The following is a 23277-nucleotide window of genomic DNA, read 5'->3' as shown; positions in this document are numbered from 1 at the left end:
AAATCAGTAACTCTAGAATCAGAGATTGATGAGATGGTGGTTGTACCTGAGGAGCCGAATATTGAACCTATTCAAGCTGTTTATCCGTCACAGGATAATATCTCTACTGTAGCTTTATATCCTCAACTAAGGAATGAGCTTAAGCCGTTTAAAGCTCAGCAGTTTAATGCATGGTAAGAGGCACATGTTTTTTTTATAGAAAATATGCACTTATGTGTATGATCAGGCAGAGCTTGGAGCTACAGAGAAGACAAGCTGACATAAATACTCTTCGGATTAATTTAGAGATGCATAGAAGATTTGCTAGTACAGTATTCTGGTCTTTGGTTCTTAGCATTGTTGTGGAAGTTGGGTCTGGAATAGACGAATAGTAGTGATCATGTGTTTATATTGATACTGAGGTTCCAGTTCTATTGTTCAGTGTAATAAGGACTTGCTATACTTGGAACTAGACATGATCATGCTATACTGAGGTTCCAGTTCTATTGTTCAGAAAGGAGAAGACAGAAAAAGCTTGCAGAAGGTAACACGCAAAATTCTTAGAACTGGAATCTACTACAATTTAATGAACTGTAAAATGATTTTCCGCTACTGTTGATCTCCTAATACATGTTACCTAAACACCACAGTTTATCACAAGTCAATTTTGACTTTGAGACACAATGGTGAATTCCTTCTGCTGCACAGGAATCAATACAGCTAACTTCAATTGGCGAAGCTGGCATAACTTTGCCAGATTGTTGTACACTCTCACCTTCGCAACATTATTGTCTAGTAGGATGACATGAGCTATGCTGAAAGCTTCACCTTTCTCAATTGCAAATTGCAACTCCTTCATTGATATTTCAAACCAGTCTTTTCTTGCAGATTTCGTAGCTTTCACTTCGATATACTTCTTGTTTTTCTCCCCCAGCACGATGTCATACGGTAGCCCTGTTTCTTTGTGCTCATTAACCCACTTAATTGCTGACTCGCCCGCTTTCTCAACAAAATATTTAAAAGCAACATGCTCTCCAAGTCTCCCGGTCATAATTGCTTGCGTGGCGTTGGGTGTGCCATATCTAAGCTGTTCTCTCTTGCTAACACTGGATGAGCCAAACTCTGGAAGGTCAGAAACAAGACCTAGATTTATGGGATCAAATTCAATGTGTGTTGCAAAATTGGTGTCATTGAACTGCTCGCTGCAATGTTCTAGCAAGTCATTAGTCTCTGGCAAAGCTAATGACGCAGTTGCGGAATAATCTTCCAATGTCCAACTAGTATCCACAGAAACAGAAGCCAAATTGTCTTGCCCAACAATTCCTACAGAATCACCATCCATCAAATTTTCTAAGGCGCCATAGGGATGTAAAACTGGTGGATGTGTCTTAAAACCATGTGCACGCGCATAAGCAAACCCCGGTGCAGTTTTCCAATCAACAGGAGGCCAGTTTTCTGCTTTTCTTTTGGGTTTCCAACTGGTTGGCTCATTTACTTCCGTTGAAGTGTTACTTGTCTGGAGCGATTTATCATCCTCAGTCAATGAGTGCAAAGAAGAAAGGGACCACACACATTCCCCATCAGGAAGCTTCGGCACCTTTTGGCTGTTGAGGATAAATAATTCTATCTGCTCCTCATTCGAACCCGATTTTTCCATGGTTGAAATGATATGAAGAAAATTTGCCAAGTGCAGTTCAGGATTTCCATTAAAAAACAAACGAGAAAGCTCCAAAAATAATGTGTGAGAATCTGATTCTCGAGTTGTATACAACATGCTACCCTGTATAAAAATGGAAAGAAAAAAAGTATTGAGAAAAATCTATATATACCATATTCAGTTGGAAACCACTCTCGATAGATATGATTAAAAGGAAAGATTCTGGACATATGGAGCATACATATCATTTTACCGTTTCTTGTTCTTTTTAAACAATTTTCGACTGATGCATTATTTCTAACTGACATGATATCATAAAGTGCTACCTCTTGCACCCTAGCAGCAGGTTGTATTAACATATTGATTTCAATAAACCTTTCAGTCATTTATCGTACACTAAAAGCAGTAATATATACAGATGACGGTGCATAATAGACATTGAACATACCTTAAGAAGACAAGTACATGCAACCCGCTTCTTGGATTCACTTCCAGCAACTTCTATGACATTTCGATAGTACAACTCTTCAACAACTATTACTTGCAAACAATTTAGGATATCAAATCCAGACTGCTTGAGTAGAGAATATTTATCTGGGTGTAAACTATGCAAGTAGCGCTGTGCATATGGAAGAGCTGAGTTAACCAATGAAGCTTCATAGCTACTGTCTTGCAGACCATAATATATTGCCTCACGAGTCACAACCTGCATATACATGCACAAAGAAAAAGGGTGATTTAAGTGCTGAAGGATATTTCAACTAGATTACAGGATCATATGTTATACAATGGCAGTATGTCATATCAATGATAGAAAATCAAAGATTATTGAGATTCATTAAAGTTCAACTGTTTTTTAAATTATTTTTCATAATTCACTCACACCACAGACATGCATGAAACTCTCACTTCGGCATAGCACATTTCTTACCTGCGAAAGAGCAGGAATCCCTAAAGTTTGCATGAGGTTTGGCATTTTCGTACAGAGAATCTCTTCATTGTCCTTGGTCAATTGACCAAAGTTTAAGAAATCAAGACCATCCAAATGCTTAAACTGCTTACTTAATTTCTTATCATCACACCAGCACACAAGACCAAATGATGGATGTAAAGAAACCCACTTATCATGTACAGTAGGAAGCACCATGCATTCCATCTTCTTTAGAGAATCTCTAATGGAAACAATATCCTCAGGGCTCAATCCTGATTTCAGCCCATCAGTCCACATTAGAAAGACTTGGAAAACCTGAGATAAGGAACATATCGGTTATTCTGCAACTAACAGTAGCTTTAATACTCTCCTAAATTTGATTACTTACGGCATTAGCTGCTTGCGAGGGCAGAGCAACCTTTGATAGATGCAGCAAAATCTGAAGGTAGCTACGGAGAGGAGGGGTCTCAGGTACTCCACATACATTGACAAAGAAGTCATGAAGGCCAGGATAAAAGTTGCAGAGTATCTTAATCAAGGGGCCATGAGTAAGTCCTGTTGAGCTGCATTGAGGATGTATATGCTTGATTTGGTCCATAAAAGAAGTGGATTCATGCCAATATACTTCCTCAGGAGACAAAAATGCACCAGACACCACATCCGCGTGTCTTGAGCTAGATGCATACGGAACAAAAATAGAAGGTTTAGAACGGAACTCCTCGACAATTCTCAGCTTTGACGAAGCCATTTCATTCCAGATTAATGTGTAAAATTTTGACATTTGCGCTGTGCTGCAAGACAGAATATTAAGTGTCAAATTCTCCAACGTGCAAACAAAACAAATAAAACATGAACTCCAAACAAAGATTTGAGTTTCACTTGGTATTATAAGGATACCAGCCAATGTAAACAACAGAAGATGCACCAAAATTGATGTTTCTTTTATGTGATAATTGGGCTTGATGAAAATAATGGCAACTATATCAAAAGGCCTACAACATTGAAACAAAAACTACAACACAGATAATACTTGATCTCTATATGTAGAACTGTAAATGACGAAAACTACAACATAAGTTTCAACCAGAAAATGATTAAAAAAAATTATATCCAGACTCCGACCATCACTAATGAGTAATGAGTGAGTGACATAACCCATATGAAAGAAAACAAAGTTAGAAGTATTTTATTTGAAGATCGAATAGTTCAGAATACTTTTTTTTTTTAATACCCAGAACCAGAGATACACCGGTCAACTTGTGGACTGCGGCTCAAAATGAGGTCTCATGGCAAACCCCACAACTTCTAGGAGACAGGATACTCTAGTAATTAACAAGGTACAGCATGAGAGGAATTGGATTTTGGACCCCACACCACATTGAAAAAAACATGCGCATAGCCTGATCATATGGGCCTCATCAGATTTTCTACCGTTAAAAAAAAAAAGGGGAAAGGCTGCCCTATCATGGTTTAATCCCTTGCAAATCAAAAGCAATGGATTTAAACACCTGTAAACACTTTGTTCACTGAGCAACATATATATTGTTGAACTCCAATAAGGATAAGATATCAAATTTAAAAACAGAAGCTGATGAAAGTACTTAGAAATAAATATGAAGATAAAGGGGAAAGCATACCTGGCCTTGAATGGGTTCTCACACCTCCATAGTTTCAATACCTCTAGACCATCGTCGACAGAAACTACTGTCTTAAACCCGATAGAACTTGCAAACTTTCCACTTCCTACCTGTTTCAAAAGAAAGAAATGTATAGCTTCAAAGATTGTTTGAAAAGGACTATCATACACCGTAAATTGTGATGAGTAAAATGAACCAGCATTCAAAAGCAAGTATCAACAAGGATCCAGAGTAAAAAACTAAAGATAAAATACAACTTCAACGGTTGGAAAAAATAAAATTACAAAACTAATACCAGGTGAAATTAATTAAAAGGAAAATTTGCTATAAGACACAGCCACCCCCAGATTGTAATAATCCGTAGCTTTATTCTAAAGAAGATAAATTACCACAAAAAGAGGAAAGTAGTGCACACTAGAAGAACACCTAAGGAACCAAATAACTACCGGACAGTAAAGCCTGGTCATAACGAAGTCTGGGTGGGCTGTATTAAAAGGGAACAAACCCAGGTCTTTGGCTGTGAAATGTCGGGATTTGTGTTCAACAAAATAAAAGCTACAACCCGAAATCTTGCGTTTGTTTCAGACACGTCCATTTTTATGCTAGCAAACTGAAGTTTAATGAATTAGCCTTAAGTAAAGTCTATATTCAGTCCATCTCATAATTTATAATCAAAAGTTTAAGGCATTCATAACTTCAAACTTGTTCATGTACACAGACACACACATTAGATAAAAACCCTTCCAATACTATGCTTAGGCCCTGCTCTATGAGCCAACATCAGCCAAATTTAAAATTAGGTGTCAAGTTAATTATCACAGTGAAAGTACGAAACCAATTGGCAGCCTGATTCTCGATATAACTATGTTTTGCAGAGATCTATGAGTAGAAGCCTAGAACTTTGATGGTTAATATTATTGAATTAGGACTGCGTAGTGAGACCCACAAGCAATCTTTCAAATTGTGCAATTTCAGAAATTGTTATGTGTCATATCTATATAGAAATTAATAAAATAGAGGGTAATATACATGTACTGCTACAAACTACTGTATATACCAAACTTAAGCTCCCCTACCCACATTTTTTTTCTTTCTCAAATTTCATTTTGGTATAATTCAAACTTTAATGGGGTAATCAGGAATACATGACCTTCGATCTCTTGTTAAGAGAAAATTAGAGATTTAAAACAGCACAGGAGACTGCCTTGAGGTCAACTTCACTTAAGCTAATTATCATGAAGTCCCAATTCAACAAATATGTTTTATGAAGTAGATATAGCTAAACAACTTGAGCAATCCTAAAGCGGGAAGAAAGTTAATGTGGAAAGACTTCAGACCAACCTTTGGAATAGAAAATGGGGCGGATAGACCAAGAACTGCGCGCACTGCATCACAATCGTGGTAAAGATCTTTAGGATAGTGAAGCGCGTTATCCATTGTTGATACTACCCATTGTGCATCACAGATGCTGTGAATAAATGAAGATTTAAATGGCTTCTTGTCTATTACATTTTCAGAAGCACAGGAGCCTGCAGCTTTTTCAAGATAGCATTCATCCCACAAACTATCAAGCACCTTGAGAAGATATTGACAGCCTTCTTTCTCCCCTTTCCTGATCAACAAGGACAATAGTTCAACTAATTCGGGGGACTCCCAATCTGTGACATCTGATTCAAGAGAAATCAAGTCCTTACATGTTTCATCAAATCCCTTCTCAACCGGGACTACTTTCACAAAATCCATGATGCCAATTTGCTGGAAAAATTCCCTCCACTTTGTTAGTCCACATTGAAGTGTTTTTGTTACTGGATGCTTCAAATAGGAAGTGTCAACCTCAAGCCACTTCATATCCGTCATATTTATCAACTTTTTTATGTCCAAAGGATTTCCAAATTCCTTACTAAAATGAATGGATATCTCAGCAGGTCGTTGAAAGCCATGATTTGTCAGGATATAGGCTTTATTTCGTAATTCTGATATTATGTACTCCATTTCACCATGACAATCGGAGCAAGTCGACTGAAGGTGGACCATTACAAAGCAGAGATATTCTGTCATCAAATTCTTATCTCTACCTGCAATTCTGTCGTCAGAGATAGCTGGCAAGATGTGTACCTTGACAATATCATGTGCAGATAACTGCTGGACACCAATTCTACGAAGCATGCGTATTTGTTTGTCAACTGTAGTCACATCCATAGATGGCATATCTACAATTGATGTAGAAAGGAAGGCAGGACTTACGATACGAAGATTAGCATATAAATTAGGGAAGGACTCAAGTCCATGCTGACCCTCAAACCCAGTGCTCGAGGCATCAAAATGTAACCATATTGGTTCCTTGTCTATGGCACCATATGAACCATCTGAAAGAGGAATGAATGGAATCTTTCGAAGTTCATCTAGTAAATCCATTCCAAGTCCAGAGTCAAATGATGTATCAAAAGAAGCATTGAATGACATTGCATAAAGTTCACTTAGCCAAGAGGTCAACCAACCCAGTCCCATTGATGAGAGGCCATTTCGCAAACGACATAACGAGTCCATAACTTGAAGCAGAATTTTGGGTCCATATTCTGCAATGCCAAGTGCTCTTGCAAGTGAATCAGGCAAAACAATATTTTTGTCCAACAACCCAAGGCCAAGATGCTCCCGAAGTAAATTATCAGGTAGAAGCAAACGGGCCTGCTCATTCCAACCTCTTAGGACCTTGCAAGGAGGAACCCACTCATCATTTCCTCCTTCCACGAGTAAGCAATTCGACATCCGTAATTTAGAAATGATTAATCGTGGAAGAGAAGCAAAAAACCCATGCACTTCCCCAACAAGTGGAACAAAGGACATATAAGAGGCCACTCCTCTCCCGGGGTTCTCTTTAAAGCAAGAAAGAGAACAAAAAGACCTCTCAGCGTTGACAAATAAACCAGGAAATTCTGACAATAGCCACTGGTTCCAGGGACTATCTCCATCCACTTCCTCTCTAGACGAAGGAAGAACAAAATCACCCTGAAGGATAAACTTCAGACCATAGGTTCTCAAAGGAAGAAATGCAAAAGCAGGCTGTTGCCCTAGATCTGGTCCATAAACACCATCATCCAATTCCTTTAATGTAAATGCTATGGAGATTTCTGTTGTTTGTACATCGCTACGTCTAAAATCTGCTCGCAATTTCTGAGATACAAGGAACCATGTCATTTTCTCTTTCCCATGTGAAACCTTTACAATACCATCTCCCACAGTTTCTTTTCTCATGACTGTAAGTGTATTATCGAGCAAGTTTCTAAACTTTATACACTGGAGGCGGTGAAGGAAGAGTAATATAGATGGATGGAGATCTGAAAACATATTTATAATGCTTTTCATGACAGATCCATCTGAAAACTTCGATCGGAAAGGAAGAACAATACATGTGTTCCAGACATTACTCTCTGGTTGATCACAGTCACTAGAAGTCAGCCTACTTAAGATGTCAATGTTGCAAGGAGGTACAACTGTTGGCAAAAGAAAACCAATTTGACCCTGACTTATATCAAACTTGATATGAAATCCATTGGAATGAATCTCAGGAGCATCTGTGACCTGCACAAAATGCATATGCATTAAACAGTGTACTCCAAACAGGAAATTGGTTCTCTTAGTTGGCACAACAGATTACAGATCCCCTCAACCTATATAAAAAGTTCCATGCAAATATCTCTCCGTTTTTAGAATTAATGTATTACCTATTCTATCTGCACCCTAGATTCTCACCACTACCAATGAATAGGATAGAAGCACGACAAGAATATCACCACATGCAGGAAAAGATACCTCCCCCAATAAATAATCTGATTAAGAAACATAACACTGACATCTGAATGACCTTTTCCCCATAAACATTTTTATCAATTACTATATAGTGCCGGTTATCAGAAAAAAATAATACAATTAATAAAACATAAAACAGATAAGCTGATGGACTATGACAGCAAACAAAATACTGTGCATGGCACGTTCTGTCCCATTGTATCCCTTCAGCTTTCTTATCTCGGGACCAAAACCATATTTGAACCATGAAGCAAAATGTGCTTTTGTGTTTCGGATACGTTACACAAATTATTCTTATTATTATTATTTTGGAGGGGAAGGGGATCACAAAATTAACATGTATTAGTGGAGATCCAAACACAGGAAATACATCCTACAACAGCATGCTGGGATAGAGTGTTTCCTTTCGTCTTTTCTGCCAATTAGGACTGTAGTTTTGTGTTTTGGATACATTATCCATTATACAGTGATCTCCTTGTCCATCCTATATAAGTTTTGGTACTGATAAATCTTTTACTCCCAGAAGGGAAAAATGATGGGAAAATTATATAGACTTACAATATGCCATCAGAGAATCAGAGATATTTAAGTGACCTACCCGAAACACAGATTTGAAACCGATGCCCTTCCGCCCAATATAGCCAGCATTAGATCCTTTCTTGGTTGAACTTCCAACATCACAAAGTGCTCTAATGTTCTCCGCAGAGAAGCCTTGCTCATTATTCAAAACAATGATACCGGAGTCTTGAAGGATGAACGTTAAAGTTGGTTCTATACTTGTTGAATATGTATTATCATCTGCATTTTGAACCTGATCAACAAAGAAGAATACATATGGATGGAATCAAATATAAAGCATGCAAAGCTTACAAGTCAGAGGCTTATCTTCACCTGCAGAATCTTGTAGAGACAACAATCTAGACTTTAGAATTTAGACTATTGAAAGATCTCTAAACAACAATAAATACATACTATAGATGATGATGTGGTACAGTTACGCAAATCAGTTGTTGCGATAAGGTCAACTGTAGGCCAGAACCTAGGCATCATGTTGACCCTTTTTGAAAAAACTAGGTAGGAATTTTGGTTTGATAATACTGCAGGTGTTTATGAAAAGATTGGATTACATTGCTAAGTTTATTTGTAGCCTAAGATAAAACAAAGAACAGAAAACAAACAAAGAACAAACTTATGGTTTCGTTCACAATGGAGATGACTGCACAAACAACTATAAAGAATTCAAATTCCAAAATAATAGATAAACAAGCAGCCTTACCAGCTCAAGAAGAAAGTGTGAATCCTGGGAATACAATTCCTGTGAAAGACAATGTAAAGCTCTCCCTAAGCGAGCATGATGCTTCTTCAACATGACACTTTCAGAAGTCGTTTGGCTTGAATGAAGACCAAACTCATCTCTCCTGATTGACTCGATCACCTGGGATGCATCTTCATGTTCACTAATCTTGGCAGAATGTTGTGTGTGACCACTACCAGTTGTGTCATTGCAGATTTCTATACCACCAATCTTCAGAGAGACATCAGTACATCCAACTTCTTGCACACCTTCCCTAACAGATCCAACCAAGCTCCCTCCAGAAATGACAAACTTCTCTGAAACATCTTGCAAGGGCTTTGAACCTAACCCCAATTCACATCCTAAAGCATTAGAACATGAAGTCCCAGACATGAATAACTGAGTGGTATCATTGGTAAGAAATGCGTGGTAATCATTGATCCACTCAACTATACCAAGAGACAAACCAACTTCATGAAGCATGATACGTTGCTCCAATTTGCTGCACACACTCAATATGGCTGAAGAAGCATGTTTGACAACAGATTGCATTCCCGAAAGCAATACATCAGCAGCAAAACAACGAAATTCTGCAGGTAGATACGCAAGACATTCAAGAAAAAATCTTGCTATAATGGGTTTTCCAATATCTGTCTTGTGCAAGTCTCTGTGTGATGATTGACCAGCAGCAACTTCACCAATCATTTTATGTCCAGACAATGCTTTCCCAAAGTTAAGAGAGCTGTTATTGGGATGTACTTCCATGTTATCTACAAAATTTTTCAAAATTACCTCAAATGCATGTTGTATGTGGATTTTCAAAAGGGGCACAGGGGCATGTTTTTCCCCACCAACTAGTGAAAATAGTGACAACATGTTTAGTGCCGTATGGAAAGACGATCCTTGAAGGGCAGCTTCCACAAAGGAATCTACGGAAGCTGATTGGTCTAACCGAATAACTTTTCCATCTTTGGTCACCAAACACAACAATTCATCTGTGTTAACTTCATTCAATAACCATGGTATAAGAGGACCAAGTGAAGGAGCAAATAAAAGGTCCCAGTGTGACCATGAGTTTAAGTCAGACATCATTGGTGCCCTAGCTAAGACTTTAATTGCATCCTTTGATGTAACAGATTCATGGGTTTCTGCTTTCGGGCCACTATCATAACTCACTGACATGCCTTTCAAAAGGACGTAGTCATAATGTACTGATGAGTCAATACCATAGCTAGTACCATTTAATGCCATTGAGAATAGAACACATTTTGAAATCACATCATTCTTATGTTTCTCCACAATGCTTAGAAAGTCTTCTACCGAACCATTTTCAATAATTTTTAAGCTGACTGATGGGAATTGCTTCCTAAGCAGCAACAGAATTTCCTGTTTTGTGATATTTTCATCCTCCCATAAACTACTTAAAGCTTGAGATAGTAAAATCACCAAATGGTGCTGAAGCATGCAAACTTCCAAAGGGCACTTCCCTATTCCATCATCATTCAGGAACTTACACAGCTCTGATGGGAGTAACCCTGCATAATTTTCTAAGAACCGTAAAAATTCTCCATGACCAAGAGATCTGAATTCCTTGACAGAAAATTCTTCCACCAACCATAGTTCACATCTGCAGAGCTTTGTCAAGAAGTTACATATTTTCTCCTGGAGAGATCTACCATTGCCATGTACACCTCGATCAAGCTCAAAATACATAGTAATTTTCTTGATTATGTCCTCAACAAAAGCACCTGTGAAATTTATTACAAATAGGCATAAGGTCCACAGACACTACTGAGAGAACAGATATAAGAAGGGTTCCCAATCATACGAGAGTAGGGGTTACGAATATCTATTTTTAAAAACCCATCATAGTAACTATTCGAAATGGTAAGGGACATGGCTACATCCGATTTAGGCCTTCGGCCATTGAACTATACCAGAAGTGAATAAACTTAGGAACACAACTGGTATTGCTAAAAAATATTTTTTGAGCTAAAATTTACCTCCGGCAAATAGTCAAAATACAGATAATGTCCTTAATGGACCTAGAATCAATTATTTATATTTCTACGTATAGGGTTCATATTGTACAGCTTTTCAAATCACTAAACTGATCCTGGACTTGAACCAGAGATCTCGCCCGTGAAGTAAATCATCACACCAAATATTCATAAATGCTTAATTAGCTGTTCAAATATTCATAAATTTCTAGATTAAACCCTGGTCTATGTGCATATTCAAATAGAAGACATAGTATTCCTTGTCCATACTGGCAATCCTAAGCCAGGAACTATTGTATAGGATGGTAAGTTTTGCAATACAAGAGAATAATTTAGATCAAGCAACGGGTCTTGCTTCCAAAAACTAAGCAATGCCAAATAGGGATAGAGCAACTGACATTTCAAATACCATCCAAAGTTATACTTTCAGTGACATTCAACACTCCCATCTAATTGGGTGTCAGTAGAAAATATAATAAAAAGTATAATAATACCAAGCATAACCAAAAAAAACCAAAAGGAGAAAAAACAATATAACGATATTTTATCAAAACAAAAAAGGAGATGAACAAAAATATGAAACAGAGACAATGCCGCACCACCCTTTAGCAGATATTATTTTAAGCTTACGAAGCATTATTTAGTTCAGAGAAGCATTATTTAGGTTAATGTGCTCTTCAGATATCAGAAATGAACATTTAGGAAGTTGTGGTGGGGGAATCTGTGTAACACTAATGTTAAGAGAAACTACACTATTTTCACCAACTAAATCTAATGCAAGAAGATACCTTGGACGTCTTGTTAGAATTATCATGTGATTTGAATGTCATACTCCAAAATGGGGAGCATATGTAGCAAGTCAGGGACAAAGGCTCCACATTGAGTGCAAGTTTTGACATGGAACAGTTTATATATATATATATATATATAAGGTACTCCAAAATGGATCTTATGCATGCCTTTCATTGGTCTAATTTGTGCAATGCAGGAACTTTACTTACACAAGACTTTGCTATATTTGATGAATTCAAATTATGGTTAAAATGAAACAGAAAGCCAAATATATCTCTCTTGTATAACTCACTCTGCCTGGGCTCAACAGCCTGTTCAGGAATAACTGGTGCATCCTTGGCACGTTTCTCATCTTTAATACTTGGTTCAACATCTATGTTCACATATTCGGGAGAATTATCTGGAACTTTGTCAGTTAACTGACCAACAATTTGGAATGTATCATACATGCTATCCCACAATCCGGATTTGATAGAAGAGACCTGCAACATGAAAGTAACAACTTCAGCTAAGTGACCAAATATATTTTCATCACGGTAAATAAGCATTGCACCTGTGTATTAGGACAACTATTGCAGAAGTTAATCAAACGAATTTCACAAATCAACCATTAACCATCATTGACCTAGTGAACTACCTAGTTGTCTTTCAATAAGAATATGTAAGTTACCTGAGATACAGTAACAAAATACTAAATGGTGAATCAAAGTATAAGCAAAATATAGCTAAGAAACAGTACAAATTATATAAAATCTTTCCGCATAGCTAAACAAGCATTTGAACCTATTACTAATCAAGGATATATGCTAAAAGTCACCAAATTTTCATCAATTTCATTAAAGTTCCTTTCCTTTGAACTATTTAGCCTAGATGGAAACATGAAGGTACTTGTTGATACAAAGGTCCAGCTGAAAGTAACCCTGAAGGAATAATAGGGGTATTTTAATGAAAGTATGTAGATCACTACAATTTTCTACAGCAAAATACAGGCAAGCATGACATAAGCCATTTTGTTATTCACTTCAACAACTTCTTGAATAAAATTACTGTTCTAAAAAAACAAGAATAAGATAGTAACTATCCACAAAACAACAATCTTTTACTTGTGCAATAATCTGATATTGGAACACAATGGCTTACAGCAACATTTAACAATCCAATTAATGGATCCACAGAAAACATCGACTTGATTTCCTTTTTCTTCTGAGCGTCTGTGTTATTAAGCTGCAGCAACTTATCAAGTACCTACAAGAAACAGAAGTTACTTTCTAAGAACCAGTTTATTTTCAGAAACAAATATAAAAATAAAACCACATCCATAAAGTTTAACAGTAAACTAATTTCAACAGGTATGTATTTTTCCCAAAAAGAATTTGTGATTTCCCTCTTATCAGTAGCCTTTCAATAAACCCATTAATATATCTTTTACAAACAAGCAATTAAGTTTCACTCTAAATATCAGAACTTCTAGTCAAGGAATGAGGAAACTTTCTACCATAATATTTTCTTCAAAAAGTTAAGAGAAATGGTCAAATACAATATCAAATTTTATATTAATCAAAATTTCATTAAAAATTCTAAATAGCGTAATGGTATGTCAAAATGTTAGATGTGTTTGATTGTACTCAACCATTGTCATGTGATCTATATGGCACGTCCCATGAATAAGTGCTACATTGATGTACTTTGAATGTAGTACAACAATATAGTGCTCTCCAGCATAAAATGTTCTTCCATAGTTAATCAAAAAATATGTTTGATAGTTTAATGGATATAAATGTATTGGCAAGTGTTTACAACACTGTAAAATGCACTCTTATGGTCAGGTGTACATGTCTAACAAGTAACAACAGGATGAACATACCTCAGCCACAGTGCTCTCCCGACATGCCTCCTTCCAAGTTGTAATGAAGGTCTTCAAACAGGTATTCGTGATTGAGAGATCATTTTCATCCAAATTTCTAACCTCATTGGTCTTCCGGCCATTGCCTGTTCGAGGAGAATCCTTTCCTACCTTTTCTCTCTTACGCAATTTGGCGGGCACTGAAATTGCACTGTTGACATCTTCACAGTTTCTTTTCTTTTTAGACGACCTATTACTCTCACTGTGCTTCTGGGAGCAGCTAGCTGGTGAATTCTGGTACAATCCTAGCCGATTCTTCTCTTCTAATTCAGAAGGGTAAGGACACCTGCCAGCTCGGTCTGAGGTTGTAACAGATTTTGATGATAATTTAGCAGGATTACTTGTTGAATGGTCATTAACTTCATCATCGTCTTCAGATAAATCATCACCACTACTGTCGGCATCTGAGTCTTTTAAAGAATCAAACCTAACATGCTTGCCACAAAACTTCTGTACGGAGGAAAATGATTCAACACGCTGAGAAATGTCACTGAAACGTTCATCTAGCTGCCTTTTCAATGAAAAGTAACGCTTGTTATTCTTCTTGAATGTGTTCTTGAAAGACTGTTCAATTTTCTTTACATCCCGGATAGCAGAAATATGCATCCTATGATCAAAAATATTTGCTTCAATATACAGCATTGTGAAATTGCATAATATGTTGTGCGTGTACTGAAAAGAACAGTTTAAATTACTTGAATACTATTTATTGTGAAGTAACCTTGGCCCAATAAAAACTGATTATAACTGAAACAGTTGCCTATTTGAGAACCAACACTAGTACCCTTTCTTCCTGCTTGTAAGGGAAACTACCTTTATACTGCAACAGAAATATTAACTACTATATTTTAATGTGGATCTATAAAGAAATATGGTGCAACACTATCTCCAGACCAGTTTATATTTTAAATTTTTTTTTCCTGCCCAAATGTAGAAACAAAAAACTGTGACATACCCGAAGCTCTGAATTCGTATTCCAAGCTCTTCTTTGCTAGCAACAGATCGCTTCTTTACAATAAAATCTAAAAATTCTTCAATCTTTATTTCTTTATTCTTGCAGGTATCCATGTAGTCAGAGAGTAAAGATATTATCTCATCGCTAGTAATCTTATAAATTGCCTCAGTATCAGACTTCACTGAGTAATAATGCAAAACGAGTGGGTGTTGCACCAAAGGCCCCAATCCTAGCTCTTCAAACTTCTCGATGCCCTCATTCTTGCAGATTGCTACTTCCAAATCAGATAGTGAAGAAATTCTTCTAACCGCAACAAAACACTGGATATATGCATTTATCTACATCCCAATAGAAAATAAGCAATCAGAGGCACAATTTAATATAAAGAAATAGAAAATTTAACTAGGCACATTATTCTTCCTGATTGCCTAGTAAACAGAGAAATGAGATAGCATCCTCCTCAACATTGCTTCCATTACGACAACGGCCCCCTAAGCAACTAAAAATAGGTGGATACAGAAAACAACCAACACTGTACTTGACTTGCTTCCCATCACATAAAGTTGAGCTCTCCCATTCAAGTCGAAAACTCGCACTAGTATTTACATTACAAAAACCACATTTCAGTATCTACCAAAGTGATGACTTCAGTACATTCCACACAACAATGATTTTAGCTACAATCAAAGTGTTTCTATCTTATCTTCGCATATCGATTACGATTTTTTTCACCACAGTAAAAAAATTCTTGCAACCACAGACCGAATTAACAGAAACAGATTAACACAATGATAATGAACATGGAATTCGAAATTGGATTATCCAAATTACCTTGCCTTCAGTGAACATGAGGCGCTGTAGAGAAGGCACCTGCTGCATCTGAAACCCCAGAGAGCCCCAGCCATCAATCTGAAGCATCAGAAGCGCCGACTGCGACACCTTCCACGCCGAGACGCTCTCGCTGGCGGCAATAAGCTCCGACCGAGCCTTCGCCACGGCGCGGTCGACTTTCTCAAGCAGCTCATTCGAGTTCTGAGGCCGCGGCGGCCGGAACGGTGGATGGGAGAACTGCTGGGGAGCGAAGCTAGGGTTTTGAGGCGGCGTGAGGTTGTTGGGGGAGAAGTTAAGGTAAGCTTGGTGGTGTTGCGGTGTGAAGGCGGGGTTTAGAGGATAGATGTAGGGAGTGTTGGGGTTTTGGAGAGAGAAATTAGGATTTAGAGGCTGTGTGACCGGCGGTGGGTGGCCCCATGCGCCGCCGGAGGAGCGAGAAGGACGGCCGTACATGGCGGCACCGGAGTAATTTGGCGCCAACACCGAAATAAGGTGGCCTTGGTTTTTCTGTTTCGTTAGGTTTGGCCTCTCTCACTCAGTGACCTTTTTATTGTATTCTGTAGGGTTTAAGAGGGTTATTTGGACTTTACCCGCCTAATTTACAGAAACTTGTAAAAAATTAAAATTAAAAATTTGGGGAATTTTCAATTTTGGACTCGTTAGAAAACAGAAAGTTACCGCGATGGAAAATAGAGAATCAACTCATCAGTTAAGATTTAACATCTCATTTTGTGATCAAACTAAATCAACTAGCTTGGTGCCCGTGCGATGCACGTGTTTTTATGTAATTATGTTTTTTATGAATGATAATTTTGGTAAAACACATTGGTAAAATATTGATAATTTACATAATAATCTTTTTGTCTATGTGTAAGGATAAAATTAAAAACTGGGAAAATTGGTAGTTCACAATTTTGCGAAGTTTTTAGGTGCTGGATTTATAGTAGTAGAAATACCCTTGATAGTTTGTTTGTGAGTGTAAGTAATATGTGGGCAAATTGGGAAGTTTATAATTTGGTGATTTTTAAAGGGTGATGCCTTTATAGTAACTAGCCTTATACCGGTGTGATGCACGTGTTTTGCACGGGTTTGCAGATTTTTTTTAAGTGTATTCTTGAAAGAAAATTTTTTTATGCAATTTTGTTTTATATGAAGGATAGTTTTGAAAAAAAAAACACATTAGTGAAAATATTTGTATTTTTACATAATCGTCCATCTGTCTATATTTGGAGGTAAAATTATAGAGGAGTATGATTGGAAGTTCACAATTTGGTGAAGTTTTTGGGTGCTCGCTTTATAGTAGTAGAGATGTGATTAACAAAGAAATGTGTCTATGAAACTAGAAATAAAGAGGCTTGAGATACCTTAAAATTACACTCATGTAGGCTTTGATTGGCTTGATATATATAGAAGACAATATGAACATTTTACTTTTTTATACGGATGCATTTCAAGTATTAAAATCACTAAATGTACAATAATTTCTATTTTTATTTTGTATAACGATTTATATGGGTGTTATGAATGTACGTATCCAAAGCTAGTTTATCATACAAGATGTGGCCATCCCCTTTGGGCCTCATCAAATAGCCCTTGGGCCCTAGCCCGTCATATCTGGTAGGGCTGAAGCTCAGCACGACTCTCCATTAGGGCAGGTCGGCCCGAACCTCTTTCGAATAGGGTAGGGTAAGGGTCGAGCAAATGAAACCCGGCCCTACCCTCTAGCCCGGCCCTATTGAGCCATATAGGGAAAAATCCGACCCGGCCCGGCCTAAAAGCTCGTCTTATCCAGCCCTTTTAATAATTAAGTTTTTAAATATATTTCTCATATTTTATATACAATACATCTTATTATCTTTTGTAATTGGTTTTATATGCTTTATTTATTCTATATCTTTTTGTTGTGAGAAACAATAATTGATTTTAAGTGATTTAGAGAGTTAATATATAAATATAACCAATTAAACATATATTTATAAAAGTATAAAGTTGAATTTAATGTCTATATATATACAAAATATAAACATATAAATAAATAAAAAGTCTTGTATTACATGTTTCAACCTATATGAACTAAATCATGAGGTAAAAATCATATTAAATTTTTTTGTTAAATAAAAAAAAGGCCATATTCGGCCCGTTTTGGCCCTATTTTAACCCTTTCCAGAGGGCCGGCTGACTCGCCCTCTTAGTCCTAAAGGATTGGGTGTTTAGGACGGGTAAGGGTTTGAAAATCGGAGTCATAGCCCGGCACGTCCCTGTTCTTTGTTGACTTAGTCAAAACTCGGCCCGACCCTACCCTAAGCTATAAATTTTAGGGTAGGGCTTAGCCCGGCCTGGCCCATGATGAGGCCCTGGCCTTTGTCGCCATAGGTCTGGCTCTATTAATAGTTACAAGACACAAGTAAATGTGGTCTTGAAGCTCCTCCACTTCCTTCATAAACAGCTTAACCCATCATGACTCTTCTCAAGCACCTTGACAACTTGAAAAAAAAACTTATCCTCTCTTCTCTCTAAGATTGGTATCATCATCTTGTTGTGCTCAACTTCATCGTGAAAGACTACACACTAGGTCAACTCATCGCGTTGAAATCTATGTTCAATATATAAGTCCCCTAACTGCCACACACTAGGTCAAAAACACTTGTTGTCTAATGAAAACATGTGCTGAGAACCTCGGTCCTATGGAAACGGATGTAATAAGCCGTAGAAAATTCAAGCGCAAGTAGGACCTAACATGTAGCGTGAGTTAGTCCACCAAGATTGTATCTGAGGGGCAGGGATGTCATTATTGAGATAACGACTGTTTTGTGGAAGAATAATGACACACTTTGGTAAAACTAGGTATGAGAGCCGTGTTTTGCTGTGGTTTTATAGTTGAAGAACAAAGAATTTGAGCAAAATGGAATTGTTTGATGACTTTATTTAGAGGTAGTGAAGAAGAATGAAGATCTTGATGCCATACAGATTTCACTCGAGGTAGGAAACATTTTTCATAAGAACGAAATAATATATGTGATAAATCAAATACACACACAAATCAATTACCAAAAGAAAAGCTATACATGATATCAAAATCTTAATCTTAACATGACAATGTCGAGCCTTCGCGGTCAATGAGAATTCACAAATTATAACTTAACATCAAATTAGATTACTTCACGCATTTCTAATCCAAAACATGAACATGTAATTCCTTACTTCGTGCATCGAAATAACAATTATCAAGTCATTCTCAATCTTACAACTTATCAATCTATTAAGCATGTCACCTACTTAAGAAATAAGATATGGTTGTCGCTTTAGTGATTACTCAACCTATTAGGTATGTCACCTCCTTAACACGTTAAACAAACACTTAGGCGAATTATATATGCAAAACTAACTTCGTGCATTGAATCACACATAGCATTGAGCACGGAATTGAGAATCATTAAGCTATAACAAGATAAACTCACCGCATAATCATGCATCGTTGAAAAAGAAAATCAAGATCATCATATAAGTTTCTGAAAATTATTCATCATACATAAGAAGTATTCGAACATTAAAACAAAACCTAAGCAACAAACATCCAAGAACAAGAACAAGAGAAACCAAAATCTAAACAAGAAAATCATAGAGTTACGCTTTGAATTATCCTTCGAGGCTTAAGACAAGTTAACTAGAGATCTTCAAGTGTATGAACGTCTTAGGCTTCAAGCTTTGGAGCAGAAGATGGTGAAAGGTTGGATGATCTCTAGTTATCTTCTCTTGAGCCATCTAGGACTTGGTCTTGCCGTCCCCTTCTATCATTGATCAACTGTGAGGTCATCTCTCCTCTCCTTGATCAACTAGGAGTACATCATTCCTTCTCCAACATGGATTGGTCTTTCCTATAAAGAATAAGTAAGTTAGAAATGAAGAAAGATGAAATGATTAATCCTAATTGAACAAAGAATCATATCTCAACAAGGAGTTCTAACACTTAGCACATTTTCAACACCAAATCTCATGTATTCGAATCAAGCTCTTCCTAAATACATTATTCTAACATAATGAACTAAAACACTAAATAAGAAGTAACAAAGAGCTTATAGGGCATATAATCATTAAGATCATCACACTTTATGTTCCTATCATAAATGTCATATACTCCATGTGGTGGTTCTTGTGAAGTTGTGATGGCAAAATGGTGTTTTGTTATGAAAAAGTTGGACTGCAGGTTAATTTGGTATGGTGATCGTTTGTATGCGCGCCACAGATAAAAAAAGCTCCCTCTCTCTCTCTCTCTCTCTCTCGCTCACTCTATCTCTCAAATCCTTCAGTGATGTTCACCAAGTTGGTATAACTAGAGGTTTTTGAATGACAAGGGTTGCTCTAGTTGCACTGTTATAGCCATAATCAATTAAGGAATGGCTTGATTGCATTAACAGAGTGTGGCAACCGGAGATAAGGAGATCTTGGTGTCAACACTTAACTCAATTTGTAATATATGCTTATAGCCTAGTTTTCTACGTACTCAGTTCAGAATCTAAACCATTTGGCCAAATATTTGATATACACCATTTGTATCATCATCATTCATGGAAATGATGCATGCATCACTATGGCAATATGTCGGCTTACGTTATTTGGGTTGGTCGAGAGTCAAGACTCGAGTTATATAGGCTGTGTTTGATGCAGCTGTGACTTATAAAAAAGCTGACTTATGTTTATTTTTTTAAATAAGTTCCTGATAAGTAAAGTAACTGACAGTTTGGTAAACTGACTTTTAACAAGTGACTTTTAGTGGCAGATTTGTGCAGAGTGTTTGGTAAACTCAAACTGACTTATGCTTTTGTTTGAAGAATGACCAAAGTAAACATTCAATCATTTTGTTACTTATTGGTAGCAAGTAACATTTTCTTTTTGAAGAGGGATCAAGTAACATCAATTTGCATCTTCAACAATATTAAACATTCATGATACAAACTTTTTCGATGAAATACATTCTTCAACAATATCAAACATCGAATTTTGGGTGTGCACCCCCTAAATTCTCACAGTGACATCAAATAACTTTGTGTTTCTCATTTCCTGCTATTAGCTACGATTAGCTCGTCCATCGCAGCCTCTAATGTCTCAGACATATAAACACCATTTTCTACATAAATCTTCATTTTTTTTCTGCTCTGAGCAATAATCGAATGAGGATGAATATTCACTGTGAACCACAAAAATCCAAAGCTGCAACAAATAGCTCTCAAAGAATTTGCATCTTAAACCAAATTTCTACATGAAGCCTGCAAAACAAGAACTAGAGACTTGAATACCAAGTTTCAATGCTTGGAAATTTAGGCAACTATCTAATCTTGTATGTGAATCTGAGTTACTAGACCTAAACATTAGTCCAGAAAACATAATTGATCAATTGCATCTTGGGAAGTCATTGTTGACAAACAAATTTGGCATAAACAAAAGAGATTTAACTGATGAAGATGTAACGATCCCAAAATTTCGAGTATAAAAACTCAAAATTTCAAAATCGTTAAACACCAAACAATCTCAACGAATCGAAATCATTTAAAATGCCACAGCGGATCATCTCTGAGTTCAAAATACAACTCAGTCAAACCGATTATTACAACCCAAATTATAATTCAATATTATAACAATGGAATTGCGTAATCCTCACAACAAACTCACAAGATAGTCACACAAAATCCTCACACCAGCTGGAGATAAATAACTTCAAGTCCACTGAGCGGTACGTCAATTCCCACTAATCCACACCTGCAGAGTTATCCACTACACCATCGAATTGGTGCACCGGGATTGTAAACACAAACCCGGTAACCTTTACAGCTCTTATGAGTAAAATAAAAATATAACTCGCATAACAATATATTCGAAAATCCAGAAATCAAACAAATATAAATGCACTCATGAGTCAATGGACGGCCCATCTGGTCGTCCCGAAGAAATATGAAATAAAACGCTCATGAGAAATTAAGTAACCCTTCTGGTTACCCAAATGCATTTATATTACGGGTACCAAGAACGCTGGTACACATCTGTTACCCCTCTCGTAATACACCGCCGATATTGGATAGCCACCCGCTACCCAACATCCAAAACAATCTGAGTACCCATGAGCAGATAACCACCCGTTACCTCACATGCAGTACTACGGCAGACAGACTAGAGCTCTAACTGTATCGTAACTTTCGCCCGGCCAAAGACTAGGTTCCGACTTGCCAAACACGTACAATAATCTCACATCATATTGTACCAAATCACGTCCGAAGACAAATCAACATTTTAACAATCTCAATGTTAAAATCACGTACAACAATCTCACATCATATTGTACCAAAAATCAAGTCCGAAGACAAATCAACATTTTAACAATCTCCATGTTAAAATCACGTACAATAATCTCACATCATATTGTACCAAAAATAAAGTCCGAAGACAAATCAACATTTTAACAATCTCCATGTTAAAATCACGTACAATAATCTCACATCATATTGTACCAAAAATAAAGTCCGAAGACAAATCAACATTTTAACAATCTCCATGTTAAAATCACGTACAATAATCTCACATCATATTGTACAAATCAAAATCACATGCTCGATATTTAATTCTCGTCATCGAAATGACCAATTCCAATGAATTCATAACAGTATATAATATAGCAAACTATATATATATATGTACTTATTACCATTTATACAATATATATGTAATCCACTATATCGTATACATGTCGTAATTCAATATTAAAAACTCTTGTAAAATCCTGAAACTCCACAAGGGTAGATTCGTAAATATGTGAGATTTTACTCACCTTCTTTCCTGCGTGCAACTTCCACGATCTTGAAAGTAATTTCCTCACTCGTTTCGTCAGTCACCTAATAGCACGATAAATGCTTAGAAAATGATACTTAAAATATCAGGTGACGAGTTCAGCACAGCTATATGTTGTTCATAAAACATTGTTCACGGATTACTATTCATGCGGAGTTACTATTCACAGTTACTATTCATTCGGCGTTACTGTTCACCGACCGCCACCGATCATCACCAAATTTCACCACCACAACCTAAACAACATTTCCAACAACTTCCTAATTGACACCAAGGTCTAAATCCGAGTCTAAACAGTCCAAACAACGAAGAACATAAAATCGGCACTATTCACAAACCCTAGAAATTGAAAATTTTGATTCGGGTACTTACACTTTGATTTGGCTCGATTCTTTTTGTTGGAATGTTGCTGGGACTGAGACAAGCAAAACCCCCCAAGAATCTCGAGCCATGGTGGCCGGAGGAGGCGGCGCCGCCACAACAGTAACTTCCGGCGGTTGCTACACCGTATGTGGTTGTCGCCGGAGTGCAAGGCGTAGCCCAAAAGATGGAGCTCGTCGAGCCCGCCAGTTTGATAGGTGGCACGACACGAGGCGACGTCGGATGGTAGAGAAATCGGCCGGAGAAGGTTTTTTGGTCGGGTGAACAGTACCC

General features: G+C 37.1%; 1 protein-coding gene across 1 annotated transcript; it reads right to left on the bottom strand.

Annotated features, from left to right (window-relative positions):
* Window positions 1-536: 536 nt before the first annotated feature.
* Window positions 537-16288, bottom strand: LOC126784767 (protein NO VEIN). Its single transcript, XM_050510270.1, has 13 exons — window positions 15787-16288; window positions 14956-15293; window positions 13962-14607; window positions 13238-13342; window positions 12390-12579; window positions 9288-11053; window positions 8610-8822; window positions 5546-7783; window positions 4205-4314; window positions 2956-3358; window positions 2568-2882; window positions 2085-2342; window positions 537-1759 (listed from the first exon to the last, which is right to left on the bottom strand). Exons 1-13 carry the CDS (start codon window positions 16237-16239, stop codon window positions 641-643), a joined length of 8154 nt encoding a protein of 2717 aa, XP_050366227.1. The 5' UTR covers window positions 16240-16288; the 3' UTR covers window positions 537-640.
* Between the last annotated feature and the right edge of the window lie 6989 nt (window positions 16289-23277).

This window comes from Argentina anserina, chromosome 2, assembly GCF_933775445.1.
Source record: "Argentina anserina chromosome 2, drPotAnse1.1, whole genome shotgun sequence".
In the NCBI taxonomy this organism is placed as follows: Eukaryota; Viridiplantae; Streptophyta; class Magnoliopsida; order Rosales; family Rosaceae; genus Argentina; species Argentina anserina.
The sequence above is the reverse complement of the archived record's forward strand: the minus strand, read 5'-3'. Positions and strand labels throughout refer to the sequence as shown.

What these genes read in the sequence shown, in the direction of transcription:
- LOC126784767 (XM_050510270.1), bottom strand. Translation starts at nt 16,239, where the DNA reads ATGTACGGCCGTCCTTCTCGCTCCTCCGGCGGCGCATGGGGCCACCCA. An exon ending in GAGAACCCATTCAAGGCCAG is followed by an intron (nt 3,359 to 4,204) that starts GTATGCTTTCCC and finishes TCTGTCTTGCAG; the next exon opens with CACAGCGCAAATGTCAAAAT. An exon ending in CCTCGCAAGCAGCTAATGCC is followed by an intron (nt 2,883 to 2,955) that starts GTAAGTAATCAA and finishes TCCTTATCTCAG; the next exon opens with GTTTTCCAAGTCTTTCTAAT.